At 43.1% G+C, this 23,492-nt stretch overlaps 2 protein-coding genes across 3 annotated transcripts; both read left to right on the forward strand.

The window, feature by feature from the left end:
• Nucleotides 1-63: 63 nt before the first annotated feature.
• Nucleotides 64-9,327, forward strand: LOC111979064 (uncharacterized protein KIAA1614-like). The gene is made up of 8 exons (XM_024009354.3): nucleotides 64-164; nucleotides 622-643; nucleotides 848-2,075; nucleotides 2,175-2,346; nucleotides 2,742-2,970; nucleotides 3,776-3,888; nucleotides 4,406-4,587; nucleotides 7,039-9,327. The coding sequence occupies exons 1-8, from the start codon at nucleotides 64-66 to the stop codon at nucleotides 7,230-7,232; spliced, it is 2,241 nt and encodes a 746-aa protein (XP_023865122.1). The 3' UTR covers nucleotides 7,233-9,327.
• A 1,576-nt stretch (nucleotides 9,328-10,903) lies between these two features.
• LOC111979667 (T-cell acute lymphocytic leukemia protein 1-like) lies at nucleotides 10,904-19,818 on the forward strand. Of its 2 annotated transcripts, none has more exons than XM_024010287.2 (4): nucleotides 10,904-11,019; nucleotides 12,577-13,113; nucleotides 13,861-13,979; nucleotides 18,098-19,818. In XM_024010287.2, the coding sequence occupies exons 2-4, from the start codon at nucleotides 12,638-12,640 to the stop codon at nucleotides 18,589-18,591; spliced, it is 1,089 nt and encodes a 362-aa protein (XP_023866055.1). In that variant the 5' UTR covers nucleotides 10,904-11,019; nucleotides 12,577-12,637; the 3' UTR covers nucleotides 18,592-19,818. The 2 variants fall into 2 exon arrangements, with proteins under 2 accessions (XP_023866055.1, XP_023866056.1); XM_024010288.2 differs by having other exon boundaries at nucleotides 10,905-11,019; nucleotides 13,861-13,949.
• Nucleotides 19,819-23,492: the final 3,674 nt, after the last annotated feature.

Here is a 23,492-nt window from a genome sequence, read left to right on the forward strand (position 1 = left end):
TCTGTCTACAGCTTACACTTCAACCCTGAGGAACTTCCTCTGAGCCCCAGACATGAGCAGGCCATGCTCCTGCTGGAGAGGGCTCGGTTAAAAGCCCGCTTCAATCACGCCAAAGGGGAACGCCCTCAAACCCGCCGCTCCCATTCTGCACAGAGATACAACCCGTAAGTCAGCTGTATCTGCAACTCTGTTGATCTCTATCCCCCCTATTAGTCTGACTACCTGATCATCTGTCTGTCTGTCTGTCTGTCTGTCTGTCTGTCTGTCTGTCTGTCTGTCTGTCTGTCTGTCTGTCTGTCTGTCTGTCTCTCTGTCTGTCTGTCTGTCTTTATATTCCGTTCTATATAAGTGTGTCTACCCCTTCCCACATCTCTCTCTCTCCTTTCAGTTCTTAATTTCTCTCTCTGTCTTTTTCTTTCTGTGTGATTGAAAAATCTGACATTATGTAACATCCAATGACTGATCGTTTCAGAATCATAACTCTGATTTCTGATTGGATGTTCCACAAAGATGCAGGGAGTGTTATATAGTATGACTTATGTAACCATGTTGATGACACACACCATGATGTTTCAGTTTCTGTAATGGGTATTTTGTTCCTGAAATCCCCTCTTATATCAGTGGGATACATTCACAGCAAATGGTATTAGGAATACTGGCACTCATGAGAGAACACACACTCAAACACACACACTTAAACACACACACACTCAAACACACACATACACAGATTACTCATGTGCTTTCATGCATTTGTGTCAGCAGAAGTACTTGTATTTGTGACTATGAAAATATGTACGGGCTGTGAGTAAGAATATGAAGTTATTATTATTATTATTACATACAGTGTTTAGTGTGTTTCCCTGTTTTATCCAGCAGGAGGCAGCCGTCTGGGATTGATTCAGCACTGGTCCAAAAGGCTGTGGCTGTTAAACCCAAGGAAGAGCTGACAGCCCCTCCCTCATCAGGTCCGCTCCTGGTCCCACAAAGCAGAGACCTCTCCCCTGGGGGGCATAATCGTCGGTATGGTAACTCACCCACGAGGGTGCGGTTTGAGGATGAATCAGAGAAGGAGGCAGAGTCTCGCTACCTGGATCGGGTGAGGGAGCGTGGGCGGGCCACGGGACAGAAATCCAAGGGCACTCTGGAAAAGAAGGCGGAGTCTAGCATAAGCATTACAGGCCTTACTCCAAGACTGGAGGACGTTGGTTTCACGAACGCTGCTTCTACCCAGGTAACGGAGGTAGTGGTGGTGTTGAGGAAATGTGAGGCTTGTGGATCCATTCTTAGGGATCCTCCAGTACCCGAACCAGAGACTGCTCTTCCCCAGTCCGGCAACGCGGAGGAGAATCAAAGCAGGAAGGTCTCTCGCTGGGGCCCCCCAGCCCAATCAGACGGGATCCCCCAACCAGATCAGCCCAGCAGCATCCACCCCAAAGCGGCAGGGGTCACCTTCGGTGAGGTCCTGATTCTGGGAGAGGATACAGAGGGCGGGGCCGGGGGTGGAGTGGGGGAGAAGTCCTCCGGTTTCGGGAAGTTGAGGAGGCGCAGCAGGAAGGGAGAGAGCCGGCTGAAACGGGTCGGCTCGGGACATGGCCCCTATGGTGCCTCGTGGGCCCACCGTCGAAACTCAAATCCCAGAAACAGGGTCAACGTGTGCAGGCGAGCCGTCACCTTTGCTCTAGGCAGTCCTGTAGCTCTGGACCGCCCTCTGGTGGGAGCCTCCGGAAACAGCAGTCCCAAGAATAGTGACGCCCCCACCCCGCCACTGCCCATTAAGTCAGCTCTGAAGTCAGGCTGCAAGAGCAGGGTAAGTGGGCAGCGTGTGGTAAAGCTCCTGCCCTCGGTTCAGTATCACCTCATCAACCTGGATGAGGGGGCAGGGGGAAGCCCACAGCATGACCTCATCACCACAGAGCATCATGGGGATGGTCCTATCTCTGCCCCACCAGGGTCTCCCCCTAGCGCCGCCTTAGTCCCCTGCATCCGACCGTCGTCCCTCAGGTACTCCCCTGCAAGGATCACCCCTGACCTCCCCCCTGCGGAACTCTGGGAAACTGCTGCAGATGGAGCTGGTGAGTAGATAGAATGTATTGTGTTGGAAGGAACTGTAGACTTGATGTGATGTGCTCACTGAATGCTTCTTTCAGTTACACACATAAAATGTCTTCCAGGTCTGGCGCTGAGCGGAGACATGAGTCGAGATCTGCTGGTGGCTCTTCCAGAGTGCCGCCCTGCGCTGCGCTGCTTGGGCGTGTCCCGAGCAGAGGACCTGAGGGCAGAGTTACTGAGAGCGGAGCACCTGAAGGCAGAGGCTCAGTGGGAGGATGGCCAAGAGGGGGCTCGGTCAGTATGGATCCCACCACTGACACCAAATTCAAGTCAGACCCATATATATGTTTAATGTGGCTCTGGTTCCTTTAAATGGTGTGTTATTCTTAATCTGACAGGGAGGCAACACTGCCTCCTCCTGGTACTGAAGCATAACTTCAAGCTCCACAGTTTGTTCTGTCAGAGGGAGCTTCAAGAACTCTCTGACGGGTTTGCATTAGTTGATTGCATTAGTACATTTGGCACCATACAGTTTCTCTGTAATATATCTTGCAGGAATTGAACTATGCGTTGTAATCCCTAGGTGACAGATTCAATCGAACATAAACCACTGTTCACGCTTACAGCCTGCTTTTTTGCATACAACTGACATGTTTTGCTCTGTCTGTATGTGTTGGTGACTTGTACAGGAGGTCTATGGCAGAGCGGGACGGCAGACCCAAGCTATCTCTGCGACGGTTCTTCTCCTCCATCGGGCTGCACAGTGTGGGCAGGCTGGTGAAGGGAGGGCGCTCCAGCAGCATGGAACAGCTCAGCATCTCAGCGCCGCGGGCCAGCTCCGCCTCACCCAGCCCCACCCACAGCCCTCACACCAACACCCGCCTGCAGAGGACCCCCTCACTACAGGCCCTGCACACAGTAAGCACCAGCTACTCAGCTCAGTTGAGTTCTATTCAATCTAGTTCAATTCAGTTCAGTTACATTTATTTATATTCAGTTCAATTCAGTTCTGTAAAATGTTTTCACTAACTTATTTGTCAAAGAACAGAAATGCATATGCCACTTTACTTTTACACCATTCTATAACATTTTCGTATTGAGATGCAATTTTCATGGCTGACATTCAAAATACAAGAGACTCTGGCTGTGCCTGAAATCTGTCTTGCCTACTACTACTGCATAATTTCTACTAATCTAACTACATACAAATTAGAACGTATACTGTTTAGTAAAAACGAATGCAGTAAGCAATGAATATCAGCGTACTAGGCTCATTTTACTGGGAATGCATCCTTTATTGCACAATTGCATTGATTCCAATTTGTAAGTCGCTCTGGATAAGAGCGTCTGCTAAATGACTTAAATGTAAATGTAAATGTAATTCCCGCCAGTCGTTCATTTTGGTACAGCGCCTCACCTTCTCTGATTATCAGCTGTTGTCAGACACACGTGGGTCTCGAAAGACGATTCTCTTCTCTCAACAATGTGCAGCAAATTTTACTACATGAAAATCCAAAATGAGTATGACATCCTGGCATTTAAAGCATATTGAATTTTCTATTTTTGAAACCCACAAAATGCTTACTGTTTAGAAGGAAAGTTAGGTATTCAGACATCGCCTCTGTCTGTGAATGTCAGGACTCAGGAGACAACATCAACTGCACGGATGATGACACCTGTTGCAATGTCCCTAATAAATACAAATGTCCTTCTCTGTCACCAGGTGTCCCCACTGGCCCAGCTTCGGAAAGCCTCCTCTGTGCAGAGTCTGGAGAGGAGAGTGGAGCGTTCTACCATTCTGGGAGAGGTGTCCGTGCCTAACAGCCTGGCACCCAGGTACTGTGTGTGTGTGTGCGTGTGCATTTGTGTGTGCGTTTGTGTGTGCGTGTGCGTTTGTGCGTCGGTGCGCGCAGAGAGAGAAGGGAAAAAATAGATTTCTCATTGTGTCTAGGCTCTAAATCAACCAGCACTGTCAAAAGTACTCTGTATTTTCCGATTGTTCAAGCGGTAAAAAAMAAAGTGTCATGGAACAGAAATGTCATTCCAATCAACAAATTTCAGGACACCATAAGGAACATAAATACTAGGACCGTGAATAATGTAATCCTTATTGACACAACACTACAAATCCAGGCATCTTTCCAAAAGCTCTTGAAGTGATGTCATCTAGACCGTATTTACACTAAGCAATGTTTGACTTGGCAAAATGCCTTACGTATATAAAAACAATATCGCTAGATTATTGTAAGATCCCATTTCCAATAGGAAACTGACAAACTGCCACTAATTTCTCATTAAGGTAAATTACCCCCACTACATTTCACTGAAATGTCTCTATATACTATCTCTACAGGATGATCCAGAGAGCCCTGAGCGTGGAAGATATGTTAGCCCCTCGGGTGGTGCGTCCCATAGGTCCAATGGGTAGGGTCGTCCAGGCCTTCCCTGATGGGACCCTCTGGTTGGAGCTCACCAGACCCCCTAACGGCCCTTTTGGGTTCGTCATCTCTCGAGGCAAAGGTCGACCGGTCACAGGTATATTAAAGCACTATTACTGTATAACTGGGTTCCATTAGATGTAGCCTACATTTTAGTGTTGTGGATGTGAGGGTGTACAGTGCATTCGGAAAGTATTCAGACTCCTTCAATTTTTCGACATTTTGTTACATTACAGCCTTATTCTAAAATGAATTACATACATACTACAGTGTTCCTTATCAATCTACACACAATACCCCATTTTTGTAAATGTGTTAAATAATATATAACAGAAATACCTTATTTACATAAGTATTCAGACCCTTTGCTATGAGACTTGAAATTGAGCTCAGGTGCATCCTCTTTCCATTGATCATCCTTGAGATGTTTCTACAACTTGATTGGAGTTCACCTGTGGTTAATTCAATTGATTGGACATGATTTGGAAAGGCACACACCTGTCTATATAAGGTCCCACAGTTGACAGTGCATGTCAGAGCAAAAACCAAGGAATTGTCCGTAGAGCTCCAAGACAGGATTCTGTCGAGGTACAGATCTGGGGAAGTGTACCAAAAAAGGTCTGCAGCATTGAAGGTCCCCAAGAACACAGTGGCCTCCATAATTTTTAAATGGAAGAAGTTTGGAACCACCAAGACTCTTCCTAGAGCTGGCAGCCCGGCCAAACTGAGCAATCGGGGGAGAAGGGCCTTTGTCAGAGAGGTGACCAAGAATCCGATGGTCACTCTGACAGAGCTCCAGAGTTACTCTGTGGAGATGGGAGAACCTTCCAGAAGGACAACCATCTCTGCAGCACTCTACCAATCAGGCCTTTATGGTAGAGTGGCCAGACAGAAGCCACTCCTCAGTAAACGGCACATGACAGCCCACTTGCAGTTTGCCAAAAGGCACCTAAAGGACTCTCAGACTATGAGAAACAAGATTCTCTGGTCTGATGAAACCAAGATTGAACTCTTTGGCCTGAATGCCAAGCGTCACATCTGGAGAACCTGGCACCATCCCTACGGTGAACCATGGTGGGGGCAGCATCATGCTGTGGGGATGTTTTTCAGTGGCAGGGACTGGGAGACTAGTCAGGATTGAGGGAAAGATGAACGGAGCAAAGTACTGAGAGATCCTTGATGAAAACCTGCACCAGAGCGCTCAGGACCTCAGACTGGGGCGACTGTTCACCTTCCAAAAGGACAACGATCCTAGCACACAGCCAAGACAACACAGAAGTGGCTTCAGGACAAGCGTCTGAATGCCCGAGCCCGGACTTTAATCCGATTGAACATCTCTGGAGAGACCTGAAAATAGCTGTGCCGCGATGCTCTCCATCCAACCTGAGGTTGGCGTATTGCTGAGGAATGCTGTGGTAGCCATGCTGGTTAAGTGTGCCTTGAATTCTAAATAAATCACAGACAGTGTCACCAGCAAAGCACCCCCACACCATTACACCTCCTCCTCCATGCTTCATGGTGGGAACCACACATACGGAGATCATCCATTCACCTACTTTGCGTCTCACAAAGACACGGCGGTTGGAACCAAAAATCTCAAATTTGGACTCATCAGACCAAAGGACAGATTTCTAATGTCCATTGCTCATGTTTCTTTGCCCAAGAAAGTCTCTTCTTCATATTGGTGTCCTTTAGTAATGGTTTCTTTGCAGCATTTCGACCTTGAATGCCTGATTCACGCAGTCTGCTCTGAACAGTTGATGTTGAGATGTGTCTGTTACTTGAACTCTGTGAAGCATTTATTTGAGCTGCAATTTCTGAGGCTGGTAACTCTAATGAACTTATCCTCTGCAGCAGAGGTAACTCTGGGTCTTCTTTTCCTGTGGCGGTCCTCATGAGAGACAGTTCCAGGTGACTACCTCATGAAGCTGGTTGAGAGAATGCCAAGCGTGTGCAAAGCAGTCATCAAGGCAAAGGTTGGCTACTTTGAAGAATCTCAAATATAAAATATATTTTGATTTGTTTAACACTTTTTAGGTTACTACATGATTGATTCCATATGTGTTATTTCAGAGTTTTAATGTATTATTCTACAATGTAGAAAATAGTACAAATAAAGAAAAACTTGTGAATGAGTAGGTGTGTCCAACCTTTTGACTGGTACTGTATATTAATTAACAAAAATGTCTAAAAACCTGTTTTTGCTTTGTCATTATGGGGTAATGTGTGTAGATTGATGAGGGGGAAAAACGATTTGATCCATTTTAGTATAAGGCTGTAACATAACAAAGTGTGGAAAAAGTCAAGGGGTCTGAATACTTTCCGAATGCACTGTATATTCAATAAAAACCTAATGGCAGGGATTTTAGGTGGGTGTTTTAGAGGGCATTTTACCCGAGTGTGTAATGACATACTATTTAATGATTTTAAATTGACATATTCTTAGTGTTTGCACCATTACCTATTGTGCCCTCCCTCCCTCCCTCCCCATCTCTCTCTCTTTCTATCGCCCTCTCGGTCCTTCCCCCACCCCTCTCTCTTGTCTCAGGTGTGTACGTGGAGCAGGTAGGGGATGGTACTGAGGAGGGCCTGTACTCTGGGCTCCTGGGTGTTGGGGATGAGATTCTGGAGGTGAACGGGGAGACAGTGGCTGGACTGACCCTGGATCTGGTGACACGCCTCATGACCCGTGACAGCACTGCCTCTATCCGTGTCCTGCCGCACCGTCGGAACCATCGCTGAGCAATGGAATATTCCATTATCCATTTCAATGAAAAAACACACTGGATACTGCGCCATGATGATGTCATGATGAAAACTTGAGAATGGAAATAGACCTAAAGAGATATTTTTAACTCAGGGAGAACAAAAGGAAGGACATAATACATCTCCTTTTCTATTATTAGGCCTAATCTTTGCAGATTCAGGCAAATGTTTGTGAATCAAAACAGATAAAACTAAGTATAAAGAGAATGTTGCACTGAAGATGCAAGTGAGATGATCTACAGTGCCTTCAGAAAGTATTCATACCTCTTGACTTATTCCACATGTTGTTGCTGCAGCCTAAATTCCAAATGGTTTATATTGATTTTATTTTCTCACCCATCTACACACAATACCCCATAATGACAAAGTGAAATCATGTTTTTAGAAAATGTTGCTAATTTATTGAAATTGATATCCAGAAATATCTTATTTACGTAAGTATTCACAACCCTGAGTCAATATATGTTAGAATCACCTTTGGCATTGATTACAGCTGTGAATCTTTCTGAGTAAGTCTCTAAGAGCTTTGCACACCTGCATTGTACAATATTTGCACATTATTCTTGAAAAAAATATTCAAGCTCTGTCAAGTTGGTTGCTAGACATTTTCAAGTTTTGCCAATAATTTTCAAGTAGATTTTAGTCAAAACTGTAACTAGGCCACCCAGGAACATTCACTGTTGCCTTGGTAAGCAACTTGGTAAGTGTATTGTTGGCCTTGTGGTTTATGTTATTGTCCTGCTGAAAGGGGAATTTGTCTCCCAGTGTCTGTTGGAAAGCAGACTGAACCAGGTTTTCCTCTAGGATTTTGCCTGTGCTTAGCTCTATTCCATTTTTTTTTTTTTTTTTTTTACTCCCTAGTCCTTGCCTATGACAAGCATACCCATAACATGATGCAGCCACCACCATGCTTGAAAATATGAAGAGTGGTACTCAGTGATGTGTTGTATTGGATTTTTCCCAAACATAACACTTTGTATTCAGGACATAAAGTTAATTTCTTTGCAACATTTTTTGGGCAGTTTTACATTAGTGCCTTAATGCAAAAAGGATGCATGTTTTGGAATATGTTTATTCTGTAAAGGCTTCCTTCTTTTCACTCTCAATTAGGTCAGTATTGTGGAGTAACTACAATGTTGTGTATCCATCCTCAGTTTTCTCCTAACACAGCCATTAAACTCTGTAACTGTTTTAAAGTCACCCTTGGTCTCATGGTGAAATCCCTGAGCGGTTTCCTTCCTCTCCGGCATCTGAGTAAGAAAGGACGCCTGTATATTTGTAGTGACTGGGTGTATTGACACACCATCCAAAGTGTAATTAATAACTTCAACATGCTCAAAGGGATGTTCAATGTCTGCTTTTTTTTTTTTACCCATCTACCATTAGGTGCCCTTCTTTGCAAGGCATTTGAAAACCTACCTGAAATTTGTGGTTGAATTTGTGTTTGAAATGCATTGCTCGACTGAGGGACCTAACAGATAATTGTGTGGGGGTACAGAGATGAGGTAGTCATTCAAAAATAATTCAAAAATAATGTTAAATGCTATTGCACACAGAGTGAGTCCATGCGACTTATTATGTGACTTGTTAAGCACATTTTTACTCCTGAACTTATGTAGGCTTGCCATAACAAAGGGATTGAATACTTATTGACTCAAGACATTTCAGCTTTACATTTTTTGTGAATTTGTAAAAATGTCTACAAACATAATTCCACTTTCACATTATGGTGTATTGTGTGTAGGCCAGTGACACCAAATCTCAATTTAACCCATTTTAAATTAAGGCTGTAACACAACAAAATGTGGAAAAGGGGTGTGATTTCTTTCTGGGGTGTGAATTCTTTTCCAAGGCACTGTAAATAAAGACTGTATAATGATTATTGTGCGTTTCACAATAAATAGCCTATTGTGTCAAAGGTGAAAATGACATCTGTTTATTATTAATTGCCAGTTGCCTTAACTTGCACTTACTATATGCACAATTRGGGCCTTATATTTGGGAATTTACACAATTTCTGTGCAACCCACTAGTCTACCTTTTCCCACCACAAAGCCTACCTTGTCATAACATGAAGGAATCAAATTGCAAAGTTTGTCGAAAAAGCTCATTCATAGTAGGTCTACTACCAATGTGGTAAAAACGATTCTCAAAAGTTATTCAACACTTCGGCCTTTTATGTTATTCTTATTTGTTTTGTGTGGCAGTGTCTCATTCTGCAATCATTTTATTGACTTGAATGAAATTAGTTGGGAAATAGGCTGTTTGTTTTTCTCTTTTTGTAGCAACAGCGCTCTCAGTCTGCTTCACCAGTAGGACGCTTGTGACCAGTGATCTAAAAGCACGTGATATTATTTCGGTCGTGACAGTCAACTTTACAAGTCGCTAACACAGAGGAAGGAATTATCAGTGGAAGTGGCTCAGGTGTCTCCAGGTGTTCTGTTTAACTTTAGCCGATGAGGTTTTCTCCGCAGTTTGAACTTATCAAGGTTTCTGAATATTAAATGTCTCTCAATACGTCTTTGTAGAATACACATATATTATTGGCCAAGTGTTTTAGCCTAGGCCTAGTTAAGTAATAAGCCTATATCCACCTCTATTCTACGGAAGCCCTTAAGCCAGCGTTTTACAAACTCGGTCCTCGGGACCTCAAGGGGTGCACATTTTGATTTTTGCCCTAACACTATGCAGTATCGAAACTCTTCCACAGTAGTATAGGCTTGTACATCCTTGCCAAAAAGAGGCTATCGAAGAGGGGAGGGCTGTCTTCCGTTTGCCTACTAATGAATTGACACACTCCTCGACCACTTATCGGTTTCCTGGTATTAGAGGACAGAGGACAGAGGATAGAGGACATAGGTCGGACTTTTGCCCAAACGAGAAACCCCTTATATGTCATCCAGTGATGGTGATGGCGCTTAACTGCTGATTTCTCCGTTCACTAATCCGACGAATGGGGCTGATATGGGTTTATCTCTCCCACCCGTGTCTCCCCCGGGGGAACCCCGCTAAATTTGCCATGAATCCCAGGCCTGGCCACTCCATACATAGGCTACATAAAAACAATGACACTAGGCCTTTCAGAAGTCCTTTGATATTGAATCCATTTGTACATTAAGAAATGTAGCAAAGTATTGTTGTTTATTAACGAATAGAATAGAGATTAGACCTACATTCAACTGAAATGTATATTACTATAATGATTATCATTATTATTATTATTATATGGCTATTATTATCAGGCTTACTCTATAAATTATAGGGTTATTTTTTTCATAATGTTGATATGCCCTTAAGCCTTATGCACGACAAAGATAAACATATTATACCTTAAATACATATTTGTTTGTTTTCCAGGGGAAAAAATTGGATCAGAAACATGTAACCACCTCGATGAACCTTTAGCCTGTTCCCCGCAACGTTGTAGTTACTGGAGCTGCATCCATATCTGTTTATGCTTTGCCCTCCACAAGCCTATATAGCCTACGACAGCCAAATAATAATGAATCATTTCATAAATAATGGGTTTAGGGTCTTATCGGGAACGAAGAGGCCGCTGCCGTGCGCTTATCTCGCCTGGCCACATTGCGGTCGTGTTCCGCTGCACAAACTGAGCGGGCGCCCTGGACGCAATGAGGAATAACTCAAACCTCACTTCCAGTTCCACACTGCACTTCACCAGCACCAAAAAAACTCAGACATGGATGACCCACTCACAAAATGGCTCCACTTTCACACTGACATCAACAACACGTCGGGAACGGTAAGCGCATACAATTCATCTATATTTCATTTTCCATGCCTGCTTTGCACGCGAATTATTTTGAATTACAATTAGGAGTGTGTTTGAAGTGCTTTTTCGTTATTGTTCGTTCCGTGGACACTTTGGAAAGCATTAGAAACGCTATAGGGCCTTTTATTTTTCTCAGATTTAACCCCCCCTCCCCACAATTATAGGCTCATTAGCCTAGGCCTACATAATTATGTGGCTATTGGTTAAAACGGATTGTTTTGGCCTATTTTAATCTGTATGGATATAAATATTTATTGTCATTGTCTCATTGACAGTGGTAGGTTGTATTATTAGCCTACAGTTCAAAAAGATTGCCTTGTGGTTTCTTCGTTGTTTTGAGTTATGGTAGGCTACACACTTCAATACTACAGCATCTAAGCCTATACAGTAGAACAAGAAAGGGAACGAAAAATAAATCCAAAATTCTTACAAAAGCTCTGTTATGCCAACCTTTGTTCCAAATGTCTGTATTGGATCTTAGGCTATTGTTTAAACTATGGGAGAGAGAGAAACATTATAGAGTCGTTATAAAGGCCTTTTGATTAGGGATTTTTAAGAATCCTATTCACTTACTCTCTTGTTAATAATATATTAATTAATAGATTAAATTAAATAGGCCTATAATAATAGATCATTTCAAAAGAAAATAGGCTTTCAAGTGGCCTTTCTTGCAACAACAAAATAAAAACGTTAGAGGATTTGAATAAAAAAGTCATGTTCGAAAACATCAACACCAATTGCCATTTCAAATGCCACATTGAACGCTTGCTCCAGAGGCCTTGGTCAGGTTGTTGTTGAGATGTGAATAATGTACGAGTCAAAGCCCAGGTGCTTGAGGGGGAAAGGACTTCGAAGAACAACACGGACGATTGACCATCAAAAGCAGTTCATTCAATACTGTTTTAGACTGACCTCTCATAATGTAGGCACCTTGTGCTGTTCATATTCTTTGTAGGCTTATTCGTTATTCGCATTGGATGTATTTCTTCTTCTTTCAAACATATTCAATGTGGTGCACTCAAAGACGTCCATAGGTATTCGGAGAATTTCAAGAAGTAGAACTAGCCTATTTTTTCATAATAGAAAACCCTTCGATGAGCCTTCTAGGACTTATTTAGGGGCAAATCCAAAATATGGAAAATAAGTAACTGGACCATAGCCTACAAAATGACATGGAAACGTGTTGGTGACTATTTGGGACATTGATGAGGACATGCACCACCCGTTTTGAATCAAAAACACGTAACAATTTGATGTGCAGATGCCTGCATTTTAGGGGTTATTTTCTTGCTAATTTCTAGGCTATACGAAATCAACACATTCTCTCTTTAAAATGTGGGGCTTTATACACACGACCCTTCACAGCATAATAACAGCCATATAATGATGGAATCATGAGTGATGAAATTATGGGGGAAAGTCTAGAATCTGAATCTGACTTGAAGAATCAAACACGTTTTTTTATAGATCAGTCTTATTTTAGGCTATCGCATGCATCTATTTACGAAACATTTTTCTGCCCCATAGTGTGGTGTTTTCGACAGCTGATTTATGGAAAGGCAGGACATAACTACAACGTGATGAAATTATGGAAAAAATTAAACCGGAGCTTTGTCCTGGAAGTCCCGGTGCCAAATCGTGCAGCCCACTGAAGCAGGATTCCACCATCAGGGGGAATGGATGCAAAGACCCGGAGGACTCGAAGGAGGATAACTTCACAGGGGAGGGGGTTAAAACAGATGACGCGCCTCTGCGGGACCCGCGCAACCGGACCATCATCCCCAACGGCGTTGCCAAGGAAACAGCTTACGACGCTCTTGACCTGAAAAGGGAAGTACCAGTAATCGAGCTCTCGAGGAGAGACGATATAAAGGCGGGACAGCAGAGAACGGACAGTCCCATCGTACCGATCACGGAGCTTCGCAGACCACCCGTGCCGTTGCCGCTGCCGCACCGAGACGCGCTGAACGACGCCCGAATGGTTCAGCTGAGCCCAAACGCGTTCCCTCTCCCAGCGCGAGCGATGCTCTACAACCTGGCGCAACCTCTCTCCGCAATCAACAGGTAAAATATAATAAAACATTAAATAGCCTAGCCTTTATGCATTTGAAACAAATGTTATGTTTTCCTGATAGGTTTATTTCGCCCTAAAGAATATAGTCTATAAGCCCATAAGTTATTCGTCGTCATTTCTTTTTAAGGTATAATAATTATATGTAGCCTACAGTATTAGGCCTACCGATAGGCATACACCAAAACGTGTTTATAGCCTACCTAAAAATCGAAAAAAATGAGAAACAGACAAAAGTTCATGTAGTTGCTTGTTATCTAGGCAATTGGCTTAATCTACCTTCACAAGGGTATCTGTCAGTGCCTTGACCTCTAGGCTACCTGTGTTGATTAATGCAGTCTTTTCCTTGATTCATTTGAATGTGGAGGATTTCAGGTTAGTCTACTGCCTATACTCACACATAGCTTATGTGTTTTGGTTGTGAGTAGGGACACCGAGACCATCTGTGGTCCTCTGTACCTCAGTTGGTAGAGCCTGGTGCTTGCTCTGGCAGAATAGTGGGTTTGATTTCCGGGACCACCCATCCTGAAAATGTATGCATGTATGACTTGAAGTCGTTTTTCTAAAATCCTCTGCTAAATGGCATATATTATAGAGGCTATAATTAGGCTATCAATTTCATGAAATATTTAGGTATTGCTTCATACCTCATATTGGTGAGCTGTTATAGTCTATATGTGCCTGTGTGTAAATAGTGTGTGTGTGGTCACCTGTGCCTCATATATTTTCTCTGTCACTAGTCTTGGAGGAGAGTCGGAACAATACTGCATGTACCCCAGCAACAGGGTAAAGCACCGCCCAGCACCTTACGAGGTTGAGCTCGACGAGGGTAGGCGCATTTTAGATCTTTCTAAGTATGGTAAGACRCACCTCTGCTGTGTCCTCCTGCTGCTTACAGTCTTCTCCTCAATCTTCTCCTTATCCCAACGTCATCCCATTCCATTTATCCCCTGGCATGGCTGTAACATGGGTAGGTATTTAATAAAATAGTCTACTGACCACCAACTTATAGAGAACTCCTAACTAAACCTAATCTTCTGAAATAGTCAAATATACATCTGATGTCTATGGATTTAGCTTCTTAGAAACATAATATACTGCATCTCATTTTCTCTATCCCCCACTCACAGTCAAATGCAGTTGTAGCATAAAGGGAGGGTGGAGGGAGTTAGGTGCTGTCATGCCAAGGCTTTGCTGCATAGTAAACTGGAGGATTAAGGGAGGCTGGGTGTGTTCCAAGAGAATGGGATATTCTATTTCTCAAATGCATCCCACAGTTTCTGGCAGAGTGGCAGATATTGTTAATCGGCTTCATGTACCAATATCTAAAAAACAACTTTGGAAAATACACTACATGACCAAAAGAATGTAGACACCTCGTCGAACATCTCATTCCAAAATCATGGGCATTAATATGGAGTTGGTCCCCCCTTTGCTGCTATAACAGCCTCCACTCTTCTGGGAAGGCTTTCCACTAGATCAGGGCTGCCCAACCCTCTTCTTGGAGATCTACTGTCCTGTAGGTTTTCAGTCCAACCCTGTTCCTGGAGATCTACCGTCCTGTGGGTTTTCAGTCCAAACCTAAATTAACACACCTGATTCTACTAATTAGCTGCTCAACAAGACCTTAACTAGCTGAATCAGATATGCTAAATTAGGGTTGGACTGAAAACCTACAGGATAGTAGATCTCCAGGAACAGGGTTGGACTGAAAACCTACAGGACAGTAGATCTCCAAGAAGAGGGTTGGGCAGCACTGCACTAGATGTTGGACCATTGCTGCGGGGACTTGCTTTCAGCCACAAGAGCATTAGTGAGGTCGGGCACTGATGTTGGGTGATTAGACCTGGCTCGCAGTCGTTGTTCTAACTCATTCCAAAGGTGTTCGACGGGGTTGAGGTCAGGGCTCTGTGCAGGCCAGTCAAGTTCTTTCAGACTGATCTCAACAAACCATTTTGTGTATGGACAAACCCAGATTCGTCCGTCGGACTGCCAGATGGTGAAGCATGATACATCACTCCAGAGAACGCGTTTCCACCGCTCCGGTGATCTTAGGCTTGTGTGCGGCTGTTCGGCCATGGAAACCCATTTCATGAAGCTCCCGATGAACAGTTCTTGTGCTGACATTGCTTCCAGAGGCCGTTTGGAACTCGGGAGTGAGTTTTGCAACCGAGGACAGACGATTTTTACTCGCAATGCGCCTCAGACCTCAGCAGCCCCATTTTGTGAGCTTGTGTGGTCTACCACTTCGCGGCTGAGCCGTTGTTTGTCCTAGACGTTTCCACTTCGCAATAACAGCACTTACAGTTGGCCAGGGAAGCTCTAGCAGGGCAGAAATTTTACGAACTGACTTGTTGGAAAGGTGGCATCCTATGACGGTGCCACCTTGAAAGTCACTGAGCTCTTCAGTAAGGCCATTCTACTACGAATGTTTGTGTATGGAGATTGCATGGTTGTGTGCTCGATTTTACACACCTATCAGCAGTGGGCGTGGCTGAAATAGCCGAATCCACTAATTTGAAGGGGTGTCTACGTACTTTTGAATATGTAGTGTATATGATAATGGGTAACATACAGTCTCAGTCAAAAGTTTGGACACACCTACTCATTTAAGGGTTTTTCTTTATTTTTTTACTATTTTATACAATGTAGAATAATAGTGAAGACATCAAACTATGAAATAACACATATGGAATCATGTAGTAACCAAAAAAGTGTTAAACAAATCAAAATATATTTTATATTTGAGATTATTCAAAGTAGCTCCCTTTGCCTTGATGACAGCTTTGCACACTCTTGGCATTCTCTCAACCAGCTTCATCTATAATGCTTTTCCAACAGTCTTGAAGGAGTTGCCACATTTGCTGAGCACTTGTTGGCTGCGTTTTCTTCACTCTGCAGTACAACTCATCCCGAACCATCTCAAAGTGTGTTGGGTCATTGTCCTGTTGAAAAACAAATGATAGTCCCACTAAGCGCAAACCAGATGGGATGACGTATCGCTGCAGAATGCTGGGGTAGCCAAGCTGGTTAAGTGTGCCTTGAATTCTAAATAAATCACTGACAGTGTCACCAGAAAAGCACCACTCCTCCATGCTTCACGGTAGGAGCCACACATGCGGGGATCATCCATTCACCCACTCTGCGTCTCACAAAAACACAGCGGTTGGAACCAAAAATCTCAAATTTGGACTCATCAGACCAAAGGACAGATTTTCACCGGTCTAATGTCCATTGCTCGTGTTTCTTGGCCCAAGCAAGTCCCTTCTTCTTATTGGTGTCCTTTAGTAGTGGTTTCTTTGCAGCAATTCAACCATGAAGGCCTGATTCGCGTAGTCTCTCCTAACAAGATGATGTTAAGATGTGTCTGTTACTTGAATTCTGTGAAGCATTTATTTGGGCTGCAATTCGGGCTGTGAGGCTGGTAACTCTAATGAACTTATCCTCTGCAGATGAGGTAACTCTGGGTCTTCTTTTCCTGTGAAGTTCCTTATGAGAGCCAGTTTCATCATAGCGCTTGATGGTTTTTGCGACTGCACTTGAAGAAACGTTCAAAGTTCTTGACATTTTCCAGATTGACTGACCTTCATGTTTTAAAGTAATGATGGACTGTCATTTCTCTTTGCTTATTTGAGCTGTTCTTGCCATAATATGGACTTGGTCTTTTACCAAATAGGGCTATCTTCTGTATACCACCCCTATCTTGTCACAACACAACTGATTGTCTCAAATGCATTAAGAAGGAAAGAAATTCCACAAATGACCTTTTAACAAGGCACACCTGTTAATTGAAATGCATTCCAGGTGACTACCTCATGAAGCTGGTTGAGAGAATGACAAGAATGTGCAAATCTGTCATCAAGGCAAAGGTTGGCTACTTTGAAGAATCTCAAATATAAATGATATTTAGATTTGTTTACCACTTTTGGTTACTACATGATTCCATATATGTTATTTAATAGTTTTGATGTCTTCACTATTATTCTACAATGCAGAAAATAGTACAAACATAGAAAAATTAGTAGGTGTGTCCAAACTTTTGACTGGCACTATACATCACAGGAGGTTGGTGGCACCTTAATTGGGGAGAACTGGCTCGTGGTAATGACTGGAGCGGTATCAGTGGAATGGTATCAAATACATAAAATACATGGTTTCCAGGTGTTTGATGCCATTCCATTTGCTCCGTTCCATTATTAGGAGCCGTTCTCCCCTCAGAAACCTCCTGTGACATACATTTATGGACTCGTATCACCTATCACCGGATGCTTAAATACTTTCCCATACACTGTGGCGTAGTGACCCTACTGAACCCTACTGAATCTCCTATCCCACTTCTGACATCAATGTAGCAAAGCCAAGAATAGAGTCCAACCCCAGCAACATTGTGCTCGCCAATCCAACACTGTAGTTGGTGTGCCAAAGTCTGAAACCTCTATACATATGGCAGAGCTTTGACAAATACATGTATTCAGATTGTAAAAGTGCAATTGTCTAAATAAGTATGACAGCTCACTGCGTAATATCTTGTGCTAGTGTTTAAAGACCCCTACTTCTGGTTGCTTTATGATACATAATCAGCTCTTTAACCACAACACCATAGCTGTCTTCATAAATGCACAAGGCAGTCTCTTATCACTACGCTGGCTTCTTTCATGCCTCTATTCTCATTTTGTGTCACACTCCACTACTTTACCACCTTTAACAYATTCTCATCACTTATCGTTTTTAAATTACCTTGTGAGGAGGAAGGCTTACATCTGAAGTGTCCACTTCAATTCTGTAAAGGAGTTAAGAGAATGAGCAAGCCTGACTTTAACAATGAAATTGACAAAATAAAACATTTGGACTGACTGAGTCTTACTTTTATTTGTGCATCTACCTTCCTACATCCCGTATCTCTCCCCGTTACTCCTGATCACCTTCTCCTCCCCTTCTCCTCCTCCCCCATCCTCTCCTCCTCCTCTCCTCCGCCAGCTGGCCAGCCAAAGATTGTACGACGGATCTTCACCAACAGCCGGGAGCGCTGGCGGCAGCAGAACGTCAACGGAGCATTCTCAGAGCTCCGGAAGCTCATCCCCACCCACCCACCGGACAAGAAGCTGAGCAAGAATGAGATACTGCGTCTGGCCATGAAGTACATCAGCTTCCTGTCCAACCTGCTGGATGACCAGGACGGAGGGGGCACAGTGGCCGTGGGCGACGAGACAGGGCTTCTGGTGGGGGGCTGTGAGGGTCGACCCCAGGGGCCCCGTCAGGACGTGGTGGGACTGGCCACGGAGGATGACCTGCTCCTCCAGGGCACGTTGTCGCCCGGGTCCAGCTGCGGGAGTCTGCCAGATGGGGACGGCAGCCCAGAGAGCTTCACCGAGGACCGGGACTCACCCACAGCCCAGAGGACTGTGCCTGCCCCGCGCGGTAGGGAACTGCGACGCAACGTGCGTCCACAAGACAGCGGCAGCCAGCGATGACGGTGATGATAATGGTGGTGACAGTCATAACGATGATGGTGATAGAGTTGACGATGAGGGAGTTGATGGTGGACCGCAGGAAAACACATGGATTGACTTATTTCCCTGAAAGATGGATGACTTAAATATGGATGAYAAGGGATTCATCTAAAGAGCGGTGCTTTAGGTTCTGGAAGCATGCTGATGACAGAATATCACTTYGTCAGGATTCTAATCAGCTCATACTGAAGCCAATGGCAGCTTGCTTGGCATGGTCCTTATTTGTTCAATTGGTTGACAAAACGACAGACTTGTAAATTCTGCATGCTTTTAATGCTGTCTATGACCTGGGTTGAGGAACACCTCATATTTCCTGAGTTGTGAATGTTCAAATACWGTGTGCTTCTGTTACACTATCATGTCATGAGTAGTATACATCCTATGTCATCATCATAGAAGTCACTCATGCCATGGTACCATGAGGTGACGCAATGGAGGTTACACCAGGAAATGGCAATGGGAATGCTGTCATGTTCTCACCTTGGGTTAAGATCCAACTTCACCAGTTGTCAATGAGGGCATTCTAASTCTTCTGAAAAGTCAAGTTTACGACAACAACACGACAACAGCATAGCTGTTTCACTGATAGCAATGGATTGATGTCAAATCCTCACAATAAAATACACACTTAAACAAGCATTAAAGACAATTATTTGCTTGAAAATGTGTTATCTTAAGGTTTTAGCACTCACAACACATTATCAAACATGCACATATACCAAAATATTTTTACAGTGGTTCATGTCAAATGATGTGATTCGGCAGTTTGATATATTTTAGACAGAGTTTTCATTTTTATTTTATGTTTAGATTCTGCTCAGTGCTCCTTATTACATTCATTCAACAGTGGACAAACAACATGTTCTCTAGAAAATGTATGACAAACACATATAATTATATAAATGTGGTACCTTATTTATATTTTTTGTCACACATAACTGATTAGCATTAAGTAAAACACCCCAGAGTAACATGGCAACTGACCGTGAACCGTGTGCGCACACACAAACACACACACACACACACACACATATCAAGTACAATCTGATTTCTGAGACACACTGCCATAGCATGTAGATGATGGACTTATGTGCAGCAAGGTAACTAGCAACTACATCTACCAGAGGATAATACATTTTCCTGTCAAGAGGTACAAATAGTATTTCCGTAACCGATGTCCAATGAAATCATATGATGACTCACCCAATCATTTTGTATATTATACATTTCTATTTCAATGTTTTTTTCATTGTAATGCAGTTGTGATTTGGTATGGTACACTTAGTATATCACCTTCCTTTTCTCTGTTGGGATCAGCAACGACATCAGCAGTTTTATGTCAGTAAACAGTGAGACGTACATCCCTGCTGTTTGGTTATTTGATTGCTGCKTTTTCAGCAGACATTTAGTAGCCCGTCTTGGTACCTTTGGTTACTATTTTATGAACTACAGTAAAGCAAAGGGACATTGTAGTTTTAAGTAAAAAAGCATGTTTGTTGTATGATAAATATATCTATGACTATATGCAATGACTTTTATATAAAATGYTGAATAAAATGAACACACAAAAATGCAAAATACTGCCATACAAAATACTCCTTATGTGTGTTGTAAACCATRACAATTGTGTGTTCTAAACCAGACAATTTTTTCAATCATATTTATAACACAGATTTGTACATTTTTGTTATGCATTTTTCTTTATTTACTTATTTCTCAGGAATCATTACCCATATATAATTAAGACTATGGAACTAATGTGTTAGGAATATTTTAAAACAACTTGTTCTTACATTTTAAAGCTGAATTCATCTCAAATGGACCAATCTCTCCCTGTAACACATCCTACTGCCAAGCAATGTGAAGTAAATCCATAACCCCCCACAAGGCATGYAAAACACTCCCACTCGAGTCTGGAATCCTCACTTCCTCTAAGCAAGTGACAACTTCCTGCAAAGGTCAGCATGGCTCAGTGACCTTCAGGATATCCTGCCATTGTGAAAGTGGTTCACAGTTTTTAGATTCTCCACACTCGCAGACTGTCTGCAGCATTACCAAACAATCACAACCAACATGGAGAGTTATTCAAAAAGTAAACCACAGACAAAGTAATAATGCATAAACGCTACATATAATGCATAATCGCTGTATCAACCATTTTACTTAATGATAATATTGCAGTAAAAATATGTTTCTGTTTTTGTATGAATTATTGTGATATCAGCTCTACTTGCACACATCACAAAAACAAAGTGCAGTGTTTCTAGGAACGCGGAGACACCCAGGTGTTTTAGGACCTCTCCAGTATTCCACAGTCGGCTATGACTAGACTGTGACTCCATAACTATCTCTGTGACTGGACTGTGACTCCATAACTAGCTCTGTGACTGGACGGTGACCTCCATAACTATCTCTGTGACGGGACTGTGACCTCCATAACTATCTTGTGACTGACTGTGACTCATAACTATCTCTATGACTGGACGGTGACCTCCATAACTATCTCTGTGACTGGACTGTGACCTCCATAACTATCTCTTGTGACTGGACTGTGACCTCCATAACTAGCTCTGTGACTGGACTGTGCCTCCATAACTACTCTGTGACTGGACTGTGCCTCCATAACTATCTCTATGACTGGACTGTGACCTCCATAACTAGCTCTGTGACTGGACTGTGACCTCCATAACTAGCTCTGTGACTGGACTGTGAGCTCCATAACTAGCTCTGTGACTGGACTGTGACCTCCATAACTAGCTCTGTGACTGGACTGTGACCTCCATAACTAGCTCTGTGGACTGGACTGTGACCTCCATAACTAGCTCTGTGACTGGACTGCAAACATACATTTACCTGTAAACTGGAGACTATAGTCATACTGTCCATCTAAAATAGTATTTGAGAGAGAGCGAGCGAGAGAGAGAGAGAGAGAGAGAAAGAGTGACAAAAAGACAGGGTAAGTGTGTGTGTGCATGTGTGCGTGCACGCATGTGTGTGTGTATTTATCATCTCAGTGCAGATGGATGGCAGAGTGTCTTTGCAGCCAAATTATTCTGTATGTTAATGAGTTGTTATCTGACGTGCTGCAGGAACAATACACTGACTCTCACACAGTGGGGATCCAGCCTGTGGGTACAGATTACACTGCCTACACCACATGGCAGTTATTTATATTTTCACACACAGTATACAGTATAGCAACAACACACACACACACACACACACCACCACACACCACAACACACACACACACACACACACACACACACACACACACACACACAACACACACACACACACACAACACACACACACACACACACACACACACACACACAACACACACATCACACACTCAAACGTAAACAAACGTAAATAAACAGAAATGGTTTATCTCTTTTAATTTACCTGGAAAAGTAGGATGGTTCAAAACTCATGGTGAAAGACGCTTTTCTCCTTCTCTACCCACAGGTGGCGATGTCTCTCCTTTTATGGTTTGTATTGGATGTGCAGGTAACTGCCAACATAAAGGAAACAGTTGAGTTAATGAGGGATACAAAGTATATTGAAAGCAGGTGCTACCACACAGGTGCGGTTCCTGAGTTAATTAAGCAAGAAACATCCCATCATGCTTARGGTCATGTACTGCCTGGAAACTCAACGTTGAATTACATTGAATTCTACATCGGGCAGAAATTAGCATTTGAATCAGGAAAGTTTCCTCACAACCTCTACAAACCAGAATGTTGAATAAAATTATATTTTATCTTACCTTACTGGTTGTCTGTGCGGTTGGTCCTTTTGGCGGTAGGGATGTGAGACAATATATCCACAGGAAAGTATAATTACATCAACTTTTCAAAGCACTGGTAATGCATTCAGATTTCTAACACCTGAAGCATGCATACAATATAAAAAATACATGCACGAGGTGCATGCATACTTGCCTAGCTCGTGCACGTGTTTACATTGCTCTGTGCATGCTTCAGGTGATAGAAATCTTAATGCATTACCAGTGCTTTGAACATTTGATTTKATTTTACTTTCCTGTGGATATATTGTCTAACCTATATCATGTGACTTCTTGCAAATCCCAATGTCATTAGGTGAAACAAAACAGGGGTACAGTACTGTATGCAGGAGACAAGACCGTGTCAGACAGTAACACAGTTTTCTTTTTTATATTTAATTCTATGAAATTCATAGTCACTAACTTCTGTATTTGTGTTGAGTGCTGAATGTGCAATGCAACATGTAAATCCCCCGAACAAAGTATAATTTTAGGAATACTGTACAACAAAGGTGAGGGTGAAATGAATGCTTTCTAATCCAATGCTTATGGTACCTTTTTTATTTTACCTTTATTTAACTAGGCAAGTTAGTTAAGAACAACTTCTTACTTACAATGACAGCCTACCCCTGCCAAACCCGGACGACGCTGGACCAATTGTGCACCGCCCTATGGGACTCCCAATCACGGCTGGTTGTGATACAGCCTGGAATCGAACCAGGGTCTGTAGGGACGCCTCTTGCACTGAGATGCAGTGCCTTAGGAGCCCTATTTGTGTGCCAGCAGCATAACACCCTGCATCCCACTGTTGGCTTTCATTTGAAGCTAAGCAGGGTTGGTTCTGGTTGGTCCCTAGATGGGAGACCAGATGCTGCTGGAAGTGGTGTTGGAGTGCCAGTAGGGGGCACTATTTCCTCTGGTCTGAAAAAAATATCCCAATGCCCCAGTGCAGTGATTGGGGACATTGCCCTGTGTAGGGTGCTGTCTTTTGGCTGGGACATTAAACGGGTATCCTAAATTCCCAATCTGGCTCTCATACCATCACGGTCACCAAATCATCCCCAGCTTCCAA

This window comes from Salvelinus sp. IW2-2015, linkage group LG19, assembly GCF_002910315.2.
Source record: "Salvelinus sp. IW2-2015 linkage group LG19, ASM291031v2, whole genome shotgun sequence".
NCBI lineage: Eukaryota > Metazoa > Chordata > Actinopteri > Salmoniformes > Salmonidae > Salvelinus > Salvelinus sp. IW2-2015.